The sequence below is a fragment of the Dromiciops gliroides genome, chromosome 6 (genome assembly GCF_019393635.1).
Source record: "Dromiciops gliroides isolate mDroGli1 chromosome 6, mDroGli1.pri, whole genome shotgun sequence".
Classification (NCBI taxonomy): Eukaryota; Metazoa; Chordata; class Mammalia; order Microbiotheria; family Microbiotheriidae; genus Dromiciops; species Dromiciops gliroides.
In genome coordinates this window covers 88,108,347-88,130,164 of record NC_057866.1, presented here as the reverse complement: position 1 = coordinate 88,130,164, position 21,818 = coordinate 88,108,347, and the positions used below count along the sequence as shown (strand labels likewise).

At 39.9% G+C, this 21,818-nt stretch overlaps 1 protein-coding gene across 5 annotated transcripts in view; it reads left to right on the top strand.

The window, feature by feature from the left end:
- Positions 1–21,818, top strand: part of PPP2R2C (protein phosphatase 2 regulatory subunit Bgamma) — a 378,716-nt gene that overhangs the window by 285,858 nt on the left and 71,040 nt on the right. For all 5 annotated transcript variants that reach the window (XM_043972712.1, XM_043972715.1, XM_043972714.1 and 2 more), the window contains 4 exons: positions 322–419; positions 4,920–5,085; positions 6,298–6,410; positions 13,233–13,410. In XM_043972712.1, coding sequence (XP_043828647.1) covers positions 322–419; positions 4,920–5,085; positions 6,298–6,410; positions 13,233–13,410 — 555 coding nt within the window. The remainder of the gene's footprint in view (positions 1–321; positions 420–4,919; positions 5,086–6,297; positions 6,411–13,232; positions 13,411–21,818) is intronic.

Sequence of the window (21,818 nt, the reverse complement as noted above, 5' to 3'; positions counted from 1 at the left end):
AAAAGGATCATTTTGCCTCTCTGACCTTCAGGTTCCTCACGAGTAGGGGGGAAAGGAGGGAAGGTCACTCTATTCGTGACTGGCCCACCTCACAGCTGCAGTGAGGAAAGCTCATGAAAGCACCAGAGACGTGGGCACTTTATCACCAAGGCCAAACTGTGGCCCAGTTCAGGGCTAAGCATGTGCAGGCCCGGAGACTCACACAACCCTCACCTGTGTGAAAAGGGCTTGGGAAGGAGAAAGAAAACCAGGTAGGGACCTTGAAGGTACCACGTCACCATTTTTAATCAAGGGATTTCTTGTTTGTTTTCCTATCCACAGCTGATATTATTTCTACAGTCGAGTTCAACCACACGGGAGAACTGCTGGCTACCGGGGACAAGGGGGGCCGGGTTGTCATATTCCAAAGGGAACCAGAGGTATGGAGCTCGGGACCTGGGCACGTATTGGGGATTTAAATTGGGGTGGGAGGGGGAGTGCATGTAGGAAATACCCCATCTGATTCTGTTTGTCACACAAAGTGGCCTGTGGGCTTCTGGACAACATTCCTTTCCTAAAGCCCTGGTTCCACTGCACTTGTGACTTAGTCAAGCTCCTTTCACTTTCTCTGCCACAATTTTTCTGACTCTAAATCAGGGATACTAATACCTCCCATTCCCTACTTTTGGGGTGAGGCAAGATTGGGGTAGTGAAATCAGAAGTCCTGGGGTCAAATTATGGCTCTGCCGAAATTGGCCTCAGTTGTTTTATAATAAATAAATATATAAATAATTATGTGAATAATATATAATTAGATAAATACATAAATACAATAAAAAATTAAATAAATAAGAACAAACTAAAAACAAAGTGAAAAATGGTAAACTTGGTAAACAAAAGGATTGAGAAAAGAATTAAAGAAAAAAAAGGATTGAGAACGGAGCTTGGCATATGTTTTTTTCCTGTCTGTTGTGGGGTGATATATCTGGTCCCCCAAACATATCCTTAGGGTGAAGAGACAGCAACTAAGTGCCATTGCTGTTAGCCTGAATCAAACCAGTTATTTCTGAATGTCCATAACAGATTTAGCCTTTACCACAACACTGACCCCTTGGGAATGGCTTGAAGTACTACCAGAAGACAACAGACACCCAGGGAAGGGAGATAACACAATGTGCATTCTTCCCTAGTGCTTTCCCTCTGGTCTGCTATACCAGGGAAGGAGTTAGGAACAGGGCCTGTGATTTCACAGTAAATTCCCTCTCTAATTGCAGACCAGTACCTTCTCTGAAACTTAATGTCTCAAGAGTTTCCTGAGATGGGGCAGGGATTGGAAAGTTGACTGTCTTCCCCAGGTTCACACAGCCTGTGTATATCAGAGATGTGACCAGAATCAAGGTCTTCTTGGCTCCAAAGCTAACTCCATCCACTGTGTCCCCTATTAGGGATGGGACACTCACATAGACCCATTCAGAGGTATTTCTCCTTGGAAAACTCAGCCAATGTATCAGTACTTTTCCCATGCTCTGGAGTCTCGCCAGGGTCTGTCTTTGCCTCCATGGCCAAACATAACTGCTTAATGATACTCAAATGGGCCAGTTTAGTTAAATCCACTGGCCCTGGTACCAGGCCCTTCCTCATGCTTATATATCCCAGATTGCACCTTCCCACACTGCTCACCACAACAGCAGTGTACTATAACCTAACTAAAATAGCCCCTCTGATCTCCACCACTCCAGTGCTGAATCAGCCACTTGGCACAAATGATAGTCTCAGCTTTTCTACACCCACACATAGTGCAGCTGACTGCTTTCCCTGATGTGGAAGCCGTAATTTTCTTCTCTGCCTGTTGAAATCCTTCCTTCCTTTAAGACCCATCTCAGATACCACCTGTCCCAGGAAGCTTTCTATGACACCCTCTTTCAAAAGTGATCTTTTCCTCTCTGTATTTCTTACAGTGCTTTGACTAGACCAGGGCTTCTTAAACTTTTTCTACTTGTAACCCCTTTTCACCTGAGAAATTTTTATGTGACTCTGGGTATTTAGGTATATAAAATAGGTATACTTTGGGGGGAGGGCAGGGCAGTGAGGGTTAAGTGACTTGCCCAGGGTCACACAGCTAGTAAGTGTCAAGTGTCTGTGGCTGGATTTGAACTCAAGTCCTCCTGAATCCAGGGCTGGTACTTTATCCACTGCACCACCTAGCTGCACCAAATAAGTATGCTTTTACTGTTGCCAAATTTTTCCCTACCCTCACATTCAGTTATGCAACCCACAGTTTAAGTAGCTTTGGTCAAGATCTCGCCTTTGTTTTTATAACGTTCTATGTTGGATCACGCTTACGTGTAAATATGGCCTATTTCTTGTCCTCAATTGTATCATAACTCCCGTAATGACAAGGGCTGTGTAATTTGTTTATCTTTTTTATACCAGTGCCCAGAACAATGTCTGGTACTTGAGAAATATTCTTGAATAAATAGCCCAATTAATATTCAACCTATGAATCTGGTGTCAACCTACTTCTTATTCTTGACCTCAACCCTAACAAAATAGCAAACTAGGAGACTACTGCTGCCCACATGTTTGGTATTTCATTCAACTCCTGTTTAGGACAAGACTGTGAATATATCAGATGGTTGATTTGTATTCTCCAATAAATGGTAAATATTTAACCCTCCCCCCAGCAAAGTCTGTGCAATATTATTTCTCCTTTGTATAAAAGGAAATCATGAGGCAACTTCCACTATCTACCTTAATCTCTATAATAGGAAGTAGGGTACTTAGGGAAGGCCTTATTAATATGTTAATATTAATATGTTAAAGCCTCCTAGTAGGGGACCTATGGCATGATAGAATAAGTGTCTGTCACAGGACCTGGGTTCTAATCCTACCTGCACGATTTACTATATGATTTTGGGCAAGTCACTTTCCCTCATTTGGCCTCAATTTTTTTTCATCTGTAAAACAAGGGAGTCAATCTTGATGATTTTTAAGATCCCTGGTAGCTCAGAAGCCTGTCATTTCCACTGAAATGGGACAATTTTAATATGGGTTTACTTACTTGCAGATTGTTTCATGAGACTCGGTCAAGAGGAGGGAAAACAAACTTGATTTAGGGCTTAAATACAGTTTTCTTAATTTGGGGGTTTCTTAAACCTCAAATTCTTCCTCTCACATTTCTTAGTTATGTGACCCTAGTGCCATAGGTCAGACATGACTGAAAAAACTGAACAACAAAAGTTTTAAAACAATTAACTTTTTTATCCTTAATTTCTTCTTTCTTTCTTTTTTTAGTGAGGCAATTGGGGTTAAGTGACTTGCCCAGGGTCACACAGCTAGTAAGTGTTAAGTGTCTGAGACCGGATTTGAACTCAGGTCCTCCTGGCTCCAGGGCCGGTGCTCTATCCACTGCGCCATCTAGCTGCCCTTTGATTTATTTTTAACACACTCATTGAAATGAATGCATTTAATTAAATAAACCTCATTGACCTGATAACTACTTGGGTATGCATGTCATTTCCCTTCCCCTGGGCTTTGGTTTCATCTGCTATATGATAGAGAGGTTGTACTAAATGACCTTGAATCCAGTTCTGACCTTCTATATTCTAAGGTTCCTCCCACCTCTAATATTCATTGGATCCATTCTCTTTGCATTCTAATTTTAACTTTTCTAGGGCAGCTTTTCTGTCAATTTACAGACAGGATGGTTTCTGCATCTACCTTAGAACACACATGGATTGCATTTTCTAAAGGGGAGTTATTTGCCAGTGAGGATAATGATAATTTTGCTCTTTTCCAGTCATCATGATTGCTTGTCAGCCAAGTAAGACAGGCTAGGACATGGATGATATTTGATATGACACTGAAACATCTCTGTAACAGTATTTACCATAGAGCCAATTATGCATGCTGCATTCAGGGAGAAATCAGAATGAGACAGGACTACTTTAGACCTCATCCTGGGAATTTCGATCCTCAAGTCAAAAAGGACCTCATTCTCCATTTGTGCTTTCACTGTCATAATGAAGTTTCAAGTATAGTGTGAAATAGATGGGGAAAAATAGTTGGCAGGGCTTTCCCACTGTATCTTTGTAAATCTTCTAGAAAATGGAATCTAGAAGACATCTTAAACATCACTGAGTGCAATCCCCTTGTTTTTCAGAGGAAACTCATAGAGGTTAAATGACTAACCAAAAGTCGTACACATCTCCAGAGTGAGAACTAGAAATCAATTCTCCTGCCTTTTACCTCAGCGCACATTCTGTTGTGCCACAGGAAGGAATAGTACTTCAAACCCACTCCTTCTGATCCATGTGCACTCTCTTGAGGCTATTCAATTAATTCAGTGATCTTTTGGAAGCCACTATTTTTCAACTCATGGGAAAAAACAAGTATATTGCTTTTTCAACTCAGAATTTAGTTTATCTGTACATTTGGGGTGATTCCCATGGACTAATTTACAGTTTCTGCATATACTTTCAAACTTCCATGAAAGAACTTCCTATCATAGGTGTTGGATCCTTTGGGGTTCTATCAAATTTAAAATCTGGCATGAAAGTTCATTCAATAAATTTTGCTTTGTTTTTAAACTCCTATAACCAGGCATGACAAATATAGTTTAAAATGTTGGTGTAATGGAAAGGTATACTAGATTTAGTGAGAAGACCTGGGTTCAAATTTTGGCTGTCATTTAAGTATCAGTGTGATTTTAAATGGTCAGTCAGTCAACAGGTATTTATTAAACACTTACTAAGTGTCATGCAACGAGCTAAGCTTTGGGGATGCAATCAGTCAGTCAACCAGCATTAAGTGCTTACTATATGCCAGATATGGGCTAATGCTTTGTGATGATAACTTCTCATGGACCCAAGTCCCAGAATGCCTACTTGTCATGATGCCCTCAGAGATGCTTTATTTTTCTGGTGTTTCCTTCTCCTCAGAGTAAGAATGAGCCTCACAGCCAGGGCGAATACAATGTTTACAGCACTTTCCAGAGCCATGAGCCGGAGTTTGATTATTTGAAGAGCTTGGAGATAGAAGAGAAAATTAACAAGATTAAATGGCTCCCCCAGCAGAATGCAGCTCATTCTCTCTTGTCCACAAATGGTAAGACCCAGGGAGCAGGCGTGCAAACTGTCAGCCTGTTCCCTTATTTCCCCCCTCTCTTCATAGCCTGCAATGTTCCATTGAATCTGATTCTGTGATTAGTGTGCAGTCCGTCCACCCCCCAATATCCACCAGTAATTAGTAAATGAATTATTTCCTATGTTGATGCTTCTGCATTTGTCAGAGATAATGTGATATAGTAGAGATAGACATATTCAGAGTTACCCAAACACTATACAGGGGGCTGGGATAGAAAGACAAAAAATGTAATAATCCTTGACCTTCAGAACTTGACATCACATTGGGAGAGGGGCTGGAAGGCCAAGGCGGTATTAGCAGAAGGATTATCCTTATCGCCTCTTGGCTGGTCATCATACCCTACCAATGCAATATTTCCCTATGCTCTACACGGAGAGTTCCCTCATCCAGACCTGATTGCCACACCTACAAAAAAGCCCTTGTAGGTATCACTAGGAATAGCTTGTATAGAAGTTAATCGTAACATACAAAATTTGAAAAGATTGAATTAACAGAGAAGACATTATGTAAAGTGAATAAAGCCAGTTGGTTTTGGTAACTACCATGAAATTTGTCCTATGGGAAGTAGGGCTCCAGATTCACAAAAGCTATGCTAGCACAGTGGAAGTTCTACAGACCCTCTAAGACGGAAAAACTTTGAATACGGCTCAGGAACAGTCTATTTTGAATGTGGAAGAGCTCATCACCAAAGAGCTTGGCCGTCAGGAGAGGAATGGTCTGGTCCTCAGAAATTTATGAAATCATCTACCAATGTAGTTATGATCTTCATTGGTGAGGGGAGCCCTTAGGCCAATAAAATCATAAGACTTTATGTATTGAAAATAAGATATTATTTAATAGATGAAATAAATAATATGATTGACTTCAGGATACCCCTTTCATGGAGACATCATGAAACCAACTGAGAAATAGTGACATCCATAATTGTACTGGGGAAAGGATGCCAGAGTTGGTGTCAGAGTACCTAGGTTTAAATCTTAGTGTACAACCTATACAACTTGGGGCATGTCATTTACCTGGAGTAGCCTTTGTTTCCTTGTCTTTAAAATAAGAGGGTTAGATTCAATGATCTCTCTAGCCCCTTCTAGCTCTAAATACATTATCCTAAAATGTTAAAAGATAATTAATAAAAGTGAAAGATTCAAGTGCTGATGTTAATGATTTTTTTTTCAGATAAAACTATCAAATTATGGAAGGTTACCGAACGTGATAAGAGGCCTGAAGGGTATAACTTAAAAGATGAAGAAGGAAAACTCAAAGACCTATCTACAGTGACATCACTACAGGTAAAGTACAGGGCCCCAAGTACTCCAGGAGAAAGGAGAGACATTCACATCCTTCTCTCTTAGAAAGCTAGAACTGAAAGGGACCTTGTAATTTAGACTTTACCTTTAAGCACTAGAAGCACCTGCTACAGTTAACCCTTCATTACATAGACCAAGCAACTGAAGCCAAGAGCAGGGAAGTAACTTATCCAAAGTCACAATGAGTTAAAGCCAAAATCAAGACTTAGAATTTATCAAACAAGGATGCAGGTAGATCCAACAGGAGCCTTGATAACTGGTAAACTTGCATTCTTTTTGTTGTTGCTTAGTTAAAATGTAGTTTCCCAGGGAGCAGCTAGGTGGTGCAGTGGATAAAGCACCAGCCCTGGATTCAGGAAGACCTGAGTTCAAATCCGGCCTCAGATACTTGACACTTACTAGCTGTGTGACCCTGGGCAAGTCACTTAACCCCCGCTGCCCCCCCCCAACGTAGTTTCTCAGCTTCTCCATGAACGTCTATCCTAATAGAGCTGAGTTAGATGCAAGACTCCATCTTGTAATGACAACTTGTATAATAACAACAATGATCTTTCCTGTTTCAAAGCATTTTAAGGTTTCCAAAGAATTTTCCTCATGATAACCCTGTGAGGTTGGTAGAGCAAGTATTATTTTTTTCTGATTTATAGGCCAAAAAAAACCCCAAATAACTTGCCAGCATGGCTAATATGGAACTATGTTTTGCGTGACTGTGTATGTATAATCTATATCAAATTGTTTGCTTTCTCAAGAAGAGAGGAAGGCGGGGCAGCTAGGTGGCGCAGTGGATAAAAGCACTGGCCCTGGATTCAGGAGTACCTGAGTTCAAATCCGGCCTCAGACACTTCACACTTACTAGCTGTGTGACCCTGGGCAAGTCACTTAACCCCCATTGCCCCGCAAAAAAAAAAAAAAAAAAAAAGAGAGAGAGAGAGGAAGGGAAAGAAGGAGGGAAAGAATTTGGAATTTTTAAAAATTTTAAATGTTAAAAAATAAACTGAATTAAATGAGTAAATAGGCAATTAAAGGAACAGACAAGTCTCAATAAAACAACAACAGAACCAAAGAACAAAAACCTAACTTGCTTGTGGTCACATCATTAGCCAGTACTATAGCTAAGCTACAAACCCAGGCTCCTGACTCTAAGCTTAGCCCTTTTCCTCTATACCAAGTCAGCCTTATTTTAGGCTGAGCTGCAAAAGGGGAAAGCCTGCCTGTCTTCAGGAACTCTTAATTCCCTCCCATCTACAAGATACTTAATGATTTTAGTTTGCTTGAAATCCCTCACCTAGCTAGCCCTGTGTTATTCTGGATCTTCCCTGTCCATTATTATACCCATTAACATTTTCTTTCTACATATATTCCATTCAGAGCCCATCAGACATAGAACTGGAAGGAAACTTAGAAAAACCATCCAATCCCTTTATATTACAAATGAGGAAACTGAGATCTAGAGAAAAGAAATGATGACTAAAGTATACAATTAGTGAAGCCTACACCAGGTTCCAGCACATTGCCTTTTTTTTTTTTTTTTTTTTTTGCGGGGCAATGGGGGTTAAGTGACTTGCCCAGAGTCACACAGATAATAAGTGTCAAGTGTCTGGGGTTGGATTTGAACTAAGGTACTCCTGAATCCAGGGCTGGTGCTTTATCCACTGCGCCACCTAGCCGCCCCTGCACACTGCCCTTTTGATCACAAAACATAGTCTTCATAACTTTCAGAGTCTTTCAGGCTAACTGTTCTAATAACTACTTCTTACTGAGGTGATAAGCATTACATGGGTCCCTTTACATGAAAATGGCCGGTTGTTGTCTTTACCCGAAGGAAGGAGCAGTGGTAGAATTTTAGGTGTGTTAGAGGAGAGATTTATGGTCAGAAAGGTTTGCTGGGACACTTCAAATAACACCATTTTCGCTGTTCTGCTGATATATAAGTCTAGAAGAGTTAAAGATTTGACAAGGCAATCCTTTTCACTGTAGAGAGGCAGTTATAGGGGAAAGGATTAAATCTCTGTTTATTGACAGGTTCTTTTGTGGGGAAGCACTGGCTAACTTTGGCAGGCCTTTGAAGTGCACTTATATCCTCCGTAGAGAAACCGTAATCTAATTATGAACCCATTTTTGTCTTGGGTTTTAAGACTATGCACATTCCTAGGCTAAGATGGGATAAGTATGAGTGATCAGAAATATAAAATTGTATTCCTTGGAAAAGTGAGATCCATGTTTAAGCTCGTTGGCTGAAAAAATTAACAACAAAATTTGTGTGAAAGCTAGTACACAAACACAAATGATCTTGAGGGCAGCATGGCCTAGTGGCTAGAGAGCAGGCCATGGAGTTAGAAAATCCAGGTTCAAGTACAGCGTTTGACAAGCTGAGTAACCACAGACAAGTCATGTAACCTCTTACTTCCCCAGGCAACTTTCCAAAAGGTATAAATTTGAGCTGAGTCGATGAACTACTTGGGTAGAGAGAGCTTTTATGCTAGGAATTTCCCAAACTGATAAAATGAACAAGCCTGGACAAAACAATAGCAAACAAGCAAGCAAAGAAACAACCAAAGAATTGATTTATCGGGGGCAAAAGTAGCCCTAGGGGGGCAGGTAGATGGTGCAGTGGATAGAGTACCGGCCATGGATTCAGGAAAACCTGAGTTCAAAGCCGGCCTCAGACCCTTGACACTTACTAGCTGTGTGACCCTGGACAAGTCACTTAACCCCAATTGCCTCACCAAAAAAAAAAAAATGTAGCCCAAGGCATTCAGGTAATGTAGTGGTTAGGCACAAGACTTGAAGTCAGGAAGAAATGAGTTCAAATTCTGCCTCAGACATTTGGTAGTTACATGATCCTAGGCAAGTCATTGGATCTCTCCCAGCCTCAGTTTCCTCATTTGCAAAACTTTCATAATAATAGTATCTACCTCATATGGTGGTTGTGAGGATCAAGTGAAATAATATATGTAAAATGCTTTGTAAACATTAAAGTTCTGCATCAATGCTGGCTATTACATCTGTGTAAATCTATATGTATCTATATACATAGGTATATATTTACAAATATATGTGCACATATGTATAACACACATAACATGTATGTACATATACACAGAAATACATTACACATGCACATATACAATACATGTGTGTAGATAGATAGATAGATAGATAGATAGATTTATAGATAAAATTACCACAAGGAAAATTGAAAAGTTATATATTCAGTTATATATTCATAAAAGGGTATCCTGGATGATGAGGGTATTGGAAGCCATGAGGAACAGTTACAGTAATTCAATATATCTATGAGTTACTTACTATGTTCAGAGCACATAGGCCATAGGGAAAGAGAAAATTAGATAAGCCATGATCCCTTGTAGAAATTACATACTTAGAAGTGGAAAGAATCAGAGGAATGGCTTGTCTAACCTTATTTTGACTGATAAAGAAACTGAGGCCCAAATAATTTAAGTGACTTGCCAAAGAAAATGCACAGGTAGTAAACAAACAATGCCAGGATTTGAACCTAGCCTATTATCTCTGCAGAGATAATATTGACCAATCCTTGCATTTTACAGTTGAGCAAACTGAGACCCAGAGAGGGCAAGTGACTTCTCTCCAGGTCACATGGGGAATTACTGTGTTTTGTTTTGTGGGTTTTTTTGGTGAGACAATTGGGGTTAAGTGACTTGTCCAGGGTCACACAGCTAGTAAGTGTCAAGGGTCTGAGGCCAGATTTGAACTCAGGTACTCCCGACTCCAGGGCTGGTGCCCTATCCACTGTGCCACCTAGCTGCCCCTCACATGGGGAATTACTAATGAAGACAGAATTAGAACACATTTCTCTTGATTTTACATTTTGTTCATTGATTACTTCAGCAGAACTCTACTAAGTGGCAGGCCCTGCTTCAGGCATTACAAGGGCTGCAAAGAATAAGACCTGGCCTCTACCGGTAAAGTAGTTGGTGAAATCACCTGCTAATATTGATCAAGGGAAGGGTAGAATCAAGGCTTTAGAAGAATGAAAAAAGACTTAGCATAGCCCCTGGGGTGAATATGATAGTGAGGCAACCAGAGATGGGTAAAAGATATAAGCAGCTCTCCTGAGGGCCCGCTGGGGATAAATGATATGGATGTGTCACGAAGCTAATTGACACAGTCGCATAACTTTCTTTAAGTTTGGACTAGGCAGGTTCGGTAGAAGGACAAGGTCATGGGGAAATCAAAGATGTCCAGCCTGGGTAGGTAGGAGGCTAGTAAATGGACCCCAACAGAAGGGAGAGGTTGGAGGGCTGGAGGTCATAGTCATGGAGAGAGTGACTTTGGTAGGAGTGAAGAAATGGGAGAAAAGGGAAGACAGGTGTTTGTAGGGTCAGGTCACCATCTTGAAAAGTCTGAAGGCAGCATGGATACCATGAACCCCAACAGTTGAAAGGTTTGTTATCATTTGGCACCTACCACCCCAGCCCAGTGCCACAATGATGATTGTGTTCCCCTTTATAGGGGAACACAATCTCCAGAGCTCCCTGCTTCTTCACATCATTCCTCCTACATAACCACAGCTATGGTTATATTTCCCTTAATTAGACCCTTCTTTGACCTTTCATTTGTTAATATGTTCACAGTCTAAGCATCAAGGAAACAGGAAGGGAACAAGCATTTATTAAACACTTTCTATGTGCCAGGCACTATGCTAAGTGCTTTTACAGATATTATCTTGTATGTAATGATTAGGGAGGGAAAGGGAGTTGGCATCAGCCATTTCTTGTGAGAGCAGGTACCTGAAAGTTTAACCAACCTTTACAGGGAGGGATACATATCCCCTCTTTCCCTTTCTGAAGTAGGAATCTTCTACCCATATCCATTTCCTTCTAGTAAAGCAGGAATGGAAAAATGTGGGTGTTTAAGGTCCCTGTAGTCTGTATAACTAATAATCAAGGACAAAGGAGGACTAGCTACTAGCTACTAGCTACTACTACATTAGGCATTACCCTTAGAAGAAGAGATAGCCTAGAATTGTGGATAAAGAGTTGTCCTCTAAATTATGAAGACTTGGGGTTCAAGCCTCACCTCTGACTCATACTGACTATATGACCTAGGGTAAGTCACTTAACCTCACAATGCCGCAAATAAGTCTCCAATACCAAAAATTACAGAGGAGGTGATGACAACCTGCATAGGTAGAGTTTCCTTACCTGGGAGCTCCCCACATGAATGAAATCACAGGTTAGCTCTCTATCCCTATCGCTAATAAGAGGAATTGCAGAGCTCAGTGTAGATGAGTTGGATCAGGTTCTAGATAAGGTACAGTTCACCAGTACACAGATGGGGAAGGTGTTTGGCAAGGTATAATAAATGAGACTTCTAAATAGGGCTATTTATAAATAAAAAATAAATACTTTTCATGACAAAGGGAAAAAAAGCCTTTCCATGGAAAAATAGTATTTTAGTTGTCTTCCATTAGTATCCTTCTGTTCTATCTTTCAACATCTCATTGTAATATGGAGGTGATCCTGGATTCTCACAGGCCAAACAACCCATCAATAAGTAAATTAAGCATTTACTGTGTGCCAGGCACTATGCCTACTGAGTGTAAGCTAGAAAAGTTGTGGTTTATAGGCATGGTAAAACACCATCTAATATTGTCTCCTACGTGGCCCATCACCAGGAAGCGGGCCACCAGGAAATAAATATTTTGGCCACAGAAGCCCTTGAAGATCATCATGGAGCAGATGGTTTCCAAGTTGGTAGAAAATAGTACCTTCAGTGATAAAATCAGGGAACACTGAAGTCAGCCTCATAGCTTCTGTGGACATTGACATAAAGAGCAGAGGAAGGCACAATTTTCAAACCTTGGCTAATATGCACAAAGGTCTTGTCCAGGCTCTGTATGGGGATTCTTCTGCTCTATCCACAGTGCCATCACACTTTCTCCCTTTTCCATGCCCATGAGGCATTTCATCAGTCACGCATGTGGCTGAAAACCATCTTGCTGCTTGTAGAGTATATTTAAGTATGTATTTCCTTCATGTAATTCCGAGGCTGAAAGTTGAAAACATTGTCCCAGTATGGCTATTAGCTGCTACAACTATTAACATTTTCATACTATAATAAGATAATATTCCTACCCTCTAGGAGCACATTTTAAAGGGGGAGATCTCAGTATCTTCCTGGGTGCCCACCAGGTGCTGCAGCCAAAGACATTCACCACTTGGTGGCCAACCTTCTAGTGAAGCCCAGCTTAGTTAGGCTGTACCTGTCCTCAAAGTCTTTCCACTTTGATAGGACCTACTGAAGTTTGCATTCCCCTTGCAAAGCTTCCATGATACCATGAGACATTGGAATGATACTTTAGCAAAGAAGACATACTCCTGGGGTAGAGAGACAAATAAAAGGAATGATTAAATGAATAAAATGTAAATGGTACCTTCCCATTTTGATTTTCCAAACTTCTTTTTGTAAGGAGGAAGGAAATACAAATATGCAAATAATTATCACAGAAAGGAAAATTTGGTTAAGTGCATAATAAAGTCTGAGATGAGAGGACTAATTCCTAGCCAGGAGATCAGGGAAGGCTAATGTTTTAGTCTAGGGCTGGCACTGCTCACAGTGCTTGATGCCTCATTGGGACTCAGTAAAGCAATATAAGGTCTAAGACCTGTAGGAATAATCTACCCCCTCCCTAATTCCTCTGGAAACTGAGTCTCTGAGGTCAGAGCCGGGATTCAAACCCAATCCATTTCCTCCAAGCCCAAAGTTCCTTCTACTGCATCCTCCTCTCTGACACGTCTCTATGCTTATTCCTTGGGACAGGTGCCTGTGCTGAAGCCCATGGATCTGATGGTGGAGGTCAGCCCCCGGAGAATCTTTGCTAATGGCCATACCTATCACATCAACTCCATTTCTGTCAATAGCGACTGTGAGACTTACATGTCTGCGGATGACCTCCGAATTAACCTCTGGCACTTAGCAATCACGGATAGGAGCTTCAGTATCCTTTGTGATGATCGCCTATACAAACCTGAGTTAAGTGATTCAGGGTCAGAAGCTGTTGGCACCGGCCCTGATGCTAAAAACATTTTATTTTACAGAGGGAGGTTTTGCTTTTAATGCCCTTGAAGTCTATCTGATTTTGATGGTTAGTGTGTGAATATTCTCCTTCCAATTCTTTAAGCTATACCTCATCTCTGAAAGCTCTTGCATGAGTCAGTTCTGAGCAGAGCATTTATCAATCAGTCAATTAATCATTAAGTATTTATTGGTGCCTTCTCTTTGCCATCCCCTATGCTCAGCCCTGGGGATATAATGACAGACGTGAAAGTCTCTGCCTCCAAGAAGCTTACATTCTAAAGGGGGAGACAATATGCACACATATAAGTATATAGAATTTGTACAGAATTTTATGAGGGGCATTGTTAACCTGGAGCATGTTCAGAGGAAGGCATGATGAGGGGATCTAGAGACCATACCATAATAAGGATTGGTTGGAATAACATAGTAGCACATTAATGAGGCACTTAGTATAAGTATGCAGAGCCTGATGATGGCACTAAGGAGATACAAAGTCTAAATAAGACATGCTACCTGCCCTGTGTAGCTTATGGCTCAGTAAAAGGGAGAAGGCACAAACTCAACTATAAAATGTAATGTTACATGGTAAGTGCCTTAGGGAGGTGCTGTGTGCAGGTAGTTAGGAAGAGCTTCCTGGAGGTGGTGCCATGTCAGTTGGGTCAGAAAACATGGGTTGGAATTCAGTCATCGTTCAGCTGTGTCCAACTCTTTGTGACCCCATTTGAGGTTTTCTGGGCAGAGATACTGGAGCAGTTTGGCATTTCCTTCTCCAGCTCATTTTCATTAGGAAAAGAAGGGGATCAAGTGCATTTTGGGTATAGGGAATACCTTATGGAACAGAACACGGTAGAATTAAATGGCATAGAATTTTAGGGTGTGACGGGACATTAATGATCACTTGTATTTCACCTTCTCATTTTATAGATGAGAAGACCCACAAAAATTTTGTAACATGCCCAAGGCCAGTAAGCTACATAATTATTAAGAGAGTTGGCCCTCGAACCCAGTTCTCTGTGACTTTAATTCAGTACTTCTCTCTACTTGAACCTCCCTTCTCAATTACTACAATGCCACTAAGAAGGGTGTGTCAAGCTTATTCTGCTAGATTCACGAGGGCAGGACTTTGATGAGTTAGTAGGAGTTAGAAGAAGGTAGATTTCTGTTCAGCATAAGGTTAATTTTGTAATTATTAGAAGTATCCCAAAGTAAAATGGTTTCCCTCAAGAGGCAGTGAGCTTACCCTGCGAGTCCACAAGGAGATGCTAGATGAACTCTTGCTAATGACATTTCTTTATTGAATTATTACTTAAGTATGGGTTGATCTAGAGCAGGACTTCTTAAACTTTTTTTGTGATGCCTCTTAGGCAGTCTGGCAAAGTATTTGGATCCCTTGTGAGAATCATGTTTTTGAATGCATTAAAAAAATTCATAGGGTTGCAAAGGAAATCAATTATATGGAAGTACTGTTACCAATATATACTATTTAGTATATTAATATATTTATTATAAATTTAATATGATATATAACATCACATTATATAACATATAATACAATACACAATAAATACCATAATATATTATGTGCAATATATTACATATTTAAATATATATATTTAAATGAACAATTTCATGGACCACAGATTAAGAAACCCTGGACTTAATGACCCAAGAGGTCCCTTCTAGCCCTAAAATTATGACCCATTGTATTTTCCATTTTTCCACATAAAAGTCTCCAAATATTAGAAATCAGTTATTATGCTCCAGTAAAGTAAGTCTTCTTTTCTTTAGGCTAAACAGCCCTACTCTTATAACTATACCTTTTGCGACATGCTTTTGAGGCTTCTCATCATTCTGGTTTTTCTCCTCTGAATACACTCCAGTTTTCCAAGCATTTATCACCAAACTCAAATTTGCCTTAGAATGCAAAGCAGATTTATTTCTCCAAATGCTATGCATGTTTTTTTAAGTAATGAAAACCACCACTTCCACAGAGTTGGAGGGTTTTTTAAATTCTGTGCAATTTAGTAAAGGAGATGGGTTACTCATGGCTTCAGGAATACTCTTGAGAATTTAGGTGACTTCACCTGTATTTCTCTTGACATTAAAAGGTAAAAGGTAGGTCAAATTATGTATAATTCTCCCAAGGAGCAGTCTCTGGGGTGGTAAGGCTCTGAGGGGAAAACGGGTTTAAGTACCTTTATAGGCTTCATTAAGAAAACAGTTTGCTATCTGGAAAAGCAGAATATAGTCCTATTGCCCTTTGCTGACAAGATCCTGTCATTGTGAATAGGGAAATGCTGATTGCTCTGCTTGGTTACTAGGTTGTTAATGCTACACAAATAGAGGGTGTTTTGTTTTTGGTTTGGGGTTTTGTTGCGTGTTTTTGTTTTTGTTTTTACTTTTGAGATCAAAATTCTTCTCCTCACTAACCCCTCCAAATACCAAGAGGCAAGTTCTCCTCAATGCTCGCTTTATTTCTTGGAAGGAAACCCATAGAGTATAGAATGTCCTAGCTGGAAGGCATCTGGAGACATAGAATGTGATAGACAAAGAATAATTCCCATTTGTGTAGCTCTCAAAAGTTTACAAAACATTCCAAATGGTAGTACTGGAAAGGACCTTAGAATATAGAATGTTAGAACCAAAAGGGACGTGAGAACATAGCTTGTTGGAGTCAAAAGGGACTTTCAAAGCTAGAACATAACATATAGAATAGCCAGTTCTGGGCACAGGTTTTAGTAGGGTCAACTAGAATCTATCTAAATAAGGAGAACTTATATCAGGGAGCTATATCATCTGAAGGTCATTTGAAGGAATTGGAGATACTCTGCCTAGAGGAGAGAAGACTTAATAGGGGACATAATAACACCGTGTTCTTGTGTTTTAAGTACTGTCATATAAGAAAAGGATTAGACCCAGAAGCAAGAACCAAGAGCAATAGGTGGTACAAACAGAGGAGAGATTTAGGCTCAATATGAGAAAAAAAAAAAACTAACCGACAATAAAAGCTGTCCACAATTTCTAGGGCAGCTTAGAATATTGAATTTTTAATTTTGTTTCTGTTTTCACCAGAAGTCTTTAATTGGAGGTTGGATGACCACTTGGGAATGTTGTCAAGAAGAATCTTTTTCAGGGTTAAGTTGAACTGGAGGATATCTGAGATTCCAAAGGAACTGAGAACATGAAATATTAGGATTAGAAGGGAATTTGGAAATCATTGACTCCAACCTCCCCTGACCCTGATTTTACAGGTAGGGAGACTGAGGTTCAGAGAGGTAAAGATACTTGCCCAAGTAATAACTGTATAAAGTAGTGAAGCCTAGATTCAATCCAGGTCATATCATTCCAAATCGAATGTTTTAATATATATTGGCTTCTTTCTTGAGAAGAGGGACTTCCCTCCTCATATATTTCTTTGTATTCCACAAACCAAATACAGACCTCAAAATACCCCCCAGAGAGTTCAACCAAGAAGCTATACTGGAATCAGAGAATTATGACCAGCCTCACTATTTCCCACAATTACCCAGACAGAACAATTGTACAGAAAAAAAAAATTTAAGAACAGCATTTTTTAAGTAGAGGTGGTCATACCAAATACCCCTAATCTCCAAACTATATGGAATGAAAAGCTTTCAAAATGAAGCAACCAAACAGAAGAGATTAAAATCTTAAGGGAACAGGATGCAGTATGTGCCATTCCCATTGTCCTGTATGCCACTGGAAGTGTACCAAAGATACTTTCTTTGAGCTGACACAGGACAGGCTTACTGCCTAATTCTTTTATTCAGCTATAGCTAGTTGCTGCTGTACTGTTACTGTATAACCTCCATTTAAAAAGCTAATAAAATGAGGTAATAATAATAATAATAACCAGAATTTTATAGCACTTTAAGGTTTTTCAAAAAGAGCTTTATATACATTATCTGATTTGGTTCTCACAGCAGCTCTGTGGGGTAGGTGCTAATATTATCCCCATTTTGCCAAAGAGGAAACTGAGGTTAAATGACTTGCCTAAGGTATATGACCTAGTAAGTGTCAGAGGCTGGTTTCAAACCCAAGGTCAACTGCTTCTCTACATCTCTTAGACACTTTTGTTATTTTTCACCTTTCAATTCAATTTAATTGTATGACTACAAAAAAAGTAGAAAATCATTAGGAAAAGTCTGCTGGTTTCCTCTTCATTTTTATCAAGGGTATTCTCACTACAGGTTCATAAAGATTTTATATAGGTGAAAAATAGACATATGGGTCAGGAGTTCTCTTAATTGTGTTTTGGTACTAATAATGTTGTCCATGACTTTAAACAAAATTTTTTAGGGGTGGGGAAGTTACAAAATGTTTCATCCAGGCTCTTAACATTCTGTCATCTCCAGCACCGATTTCTTCATTGTGTAATTGGACATGTCCAGCTGCTGCTCTGCCCAGATCTGTTACCTTTCTACTTGCTTAGATGTAGCACAACAGGGACTAAAGTATTAGGATCCAAATGTCATAGATCGACAGGCATTGATGAAAGTAAATCATTATAGAAATGTTGAAAGTTCTGTTCTATTTTATATCCCTTTTCTTTCCTGAAAATTTCAACAGTAAAGTCTTGTATGGCCGTGGACCATTTTGATCTCGTATCAACCTTTCGATAGTCTCATATTCATTTTGATGACTCATGTTTTGAAAGGCAGTATACACTGTGTGAATCTTTCTCTATGGTGTTTTCCAAATGTATTTGCATTGTAAACTTGCGCGGCCCTTAGCTACTGTGTCTTTCCTCTTCCCAAGGAGATTGTTTTCTGGACCTTTTTGCTTTCTTCCTTATGGGCACTACTTTACATTAGCTAAATGTCTAGTAGCTTGAGTGAGAAGGTGTATTTGTAGGACTTATGAGTATGATAAAAGTCTTTGAGTACTTTCACTTATTAGACCTTTGCTACATTTTTCAACATATTTTTCACTATCATATCCTGTGCAACCTTTACTTTGATGTCATTGAGTGTCAAAACATATAGTCACTGGGTCTTTTCAAGTTCTTCACAGCATTTCTCTACCTCTTCATCTTCTGTAATAGATATTGATGCATAAACTGCAATTATCTTCATGGACATCTACTTTCTTATGTTCCTCATGAGTGCTATGAATGAAAATGATCCTGTGTCCCATAAAAATAATGTTTCTTACCACCTTTGGCACATGATTAATTGAATACCACTAACTCCTTTATTAGGGCAGCTAGGTGACAGAGTGGATAAACTATGGGCCCTGTAATCAAAAAGACCTCTTCCTGAGTTCAAATCTGGCTTCAGACACATGATAGACCCTGGGTAAGTCACTTAAGCCTTTTTTCTTCAGTTTCCTCCTCTGTTAAATGAGCTGGAGAAGGAAATGACAAACCATTTCATTATCTTTGCCAAGAAAACCTTAAATGGGGTAATGAAGAGTCAGACACAACTGAACAACAAAAAACTCCTTTATTTATCTGTCTTGGAACTCATGAGCCATTTTAGCTCCAACTTCCTTTGGTCTTATGGCTTTATCGTGAGAATGTCACTATCAGTGCAATTCAGTTCTTCCAGTAGAGCATAGATTCACTGGTCCTTGAACAAAGATCACATATTTAAAATAGCAACAGTTAATTTTATAAATGGTTCCCCAACAGTTTTTTTTTCTACCATTCCACCATAGTCAATCAAGAAGCAGAAGGGAGCTGAACATAACTGATCTCTGTACTTTGAGCTAGGTTGATACTTTGCATCAGACTCAGCCTTTTTCCTGATCATTTTGAAGCTTTTTTGGCATTGGAGGGTATAGGATCAGAGGACCATAGATTTAGAGCTCGAGGTACCATGTCGGCCATAGAGTTCAACCCTTTATTTTGTAGATGAAGAAACTGAGGCATAGAGGTCAAGTGACTTACCCAGGGTCATATAGCCAGTAAGTATCTGAAGTGGGATTTGAGCCTAGGTCTTCCTGACTCTAATCATAACCATAACTCCATACTCCCTTATAGATGAGTTACAACTGGTACAGTCTTTAAGAACTCAGAATCAACACCATCGTGATATATCAGAAGACTTGGAGAAATAGCATGGAATAGTGAAAAGTGTGCTGGCTTTGAACCAGAGAGCTGGAATTCATATCCTAGTTCTACCCATTAATAGCTAAGGAACTTTAGCCAAGTCACTTAACCTTTCTGGGCCTCAGTTTCCTCATATGTAAAATGAGAAATGTGGGCATAGATGGCTTTGAAGCTTCCTTCTAGCTCTAAATCTACGATCCTATGACTTTGGGGAGGATTATTATCTTCCCCTTTTGTGACCGTCACCCTTGAATTCTGCTTTCCAGTTCTCAAAGCATAACCATTTATCTGGGGATGGTGACGAGAATTGCAGGAAAAGCTCCTGGGAGATTATAATCAGCTGCTCGGTCATAGAGCTGACTCAGCAAAGCTGTGGAGTGATGGGAAATGTCAGAACTTGTTAGGATGTTGGCATCCAGGATTACAGTGTAAGCACTTTTTTATTAGAAATTTTAGGAAGAAAGTGCTTGGTTAAAAAAAAAAAATCTGGCTAACTAATAATAAATCCTATCCCCAGAACACTTTAAGACTTTCACAAGACTTTCCTCCCAACAATCCTAAAGAAGTGCAAGAATCCAATTTTGCAAATGAGGCAGCAGAAGCTGAGAAAGATAAAATTACTTGCCCAACATCACTCAAATAAGAGGTGTCATAGTCAAGACTTGAACTCAAATCTCCTGTATCCAATAGCAAAGCTCCTTTTAATATACCATATTTTTTCTATGCCTTAATAAATAAACTATTAGTTAATAGCAAGTTAACTAATAGTTTATTCATTGTGCTGGCCTTCTAGATTCCCTTGTTCTTTTTCCTTAGATCTATTTTTAGTGGATATTTACTTAGATAGTAGAAGCATCCGGTTATGATGGGAAGAGCACCAAGCCAAGAGCCCTAGATCTCAAGAGACCAGAATCTGAGTTCTGGAATTGCCAATGATCATCTCTCTTTTTTTTTTTTTTTTGGTGAGGCAATTGGGGTTAAGTGACTTGCCCAGGGTCACACAGCTAGTGTCAAGTGTCTGAGGCTTGATTTGAACTCAGGTCCTCCTGAATCCAGGGCTGGTGCTTTATCCACTGCGCCACCTAGCTGCCTGATCACCTCTTAATAATAATAGCACCTACTATGCATCAGGCACTGTGTTAAGCACTTTGCAATTATTGTCTTAGTTGAGCTGAACAACAGCCCTGGAAGGTAGCTACTATTATTATCTCTGTTTTACAGTGGAGTAAACTGAGGCAAACACAGGTCAAGTGACTTGCTTAGGGTCAAACAGCTAACAAGTATCTAAGGCTGGATTTGAAGTCCAGGCCTGGCACTTTATCCACAGTACCACTCAACTGCCTATGTAAATGGTTTTAAAGAATCTATAAAATTAGCGTGTTGAATTAGGAATGATCCGCCTTGGATTTAATAATCAATGAACCCATGAAACTGCCATTATTTCAAAACTCTTGTGAGTCAAAGGTCTGAATTCCTCCCCTTCTTTCTCCAAGAAAGCCATAACAGTAGATAGACTCCTCTTTTTGGATTAGATTAGGATCTGCATTAGGAGGATTTAGTAGACTGATGCTTTGTACTGGACAGAAATCAAAAAGCCAACTTCTAGAGCTTTCTAGGTCAGTGAGAGGCAGAATAACACGGCATCAGTCAGATGATTTACCAGTGTGTCTAGATAAATAATGGGCACGAGATCATTCTGGTGCTACAGGATATAGTAATCATCAGCTTTAAGCAGAAGAGATACTTGTACCCAATGGCAAAATATTTTACAATTCTTAGTCACAGAGCTAGATGAAGCCCTTCCCAGTATCACAAAATTTCCTACCCTCATCCTCTCCCCAAAAAGCCCCTCTACAATATAGTGGCCATCCCGTTTTTGCTAGCTCTCCATGAGATGGAACTTACCATCTTCTAAGGTAGCTCATTCTACCCTTGGACAGCTCTCATCATCAAGCCAAAATCGATCTATCCTAGTTCAGCCCTGTGGGGCCAAGCAGAACAAATCTAATCCCTGTTTCAGGAGATAGCTTTTTAATACCGGACCTAAGTTCCATGACCCTCCTAAGCTTTTTCTCTGCCTCAGTTGCCTCAACCAATTTTCATGTGGCATGAGCTCAAGGATGAGCTCCACCTTCATTGCTCCCTTCTGTACTCTTCCCAGAAACTTATTCCCAGGACTGCTAGCAGCAGCCACCTTCTCAATTATAGATATTAAAAGGGTTGCTAGGGGCAGCTAGGTGGGGCAGTGGATAGAG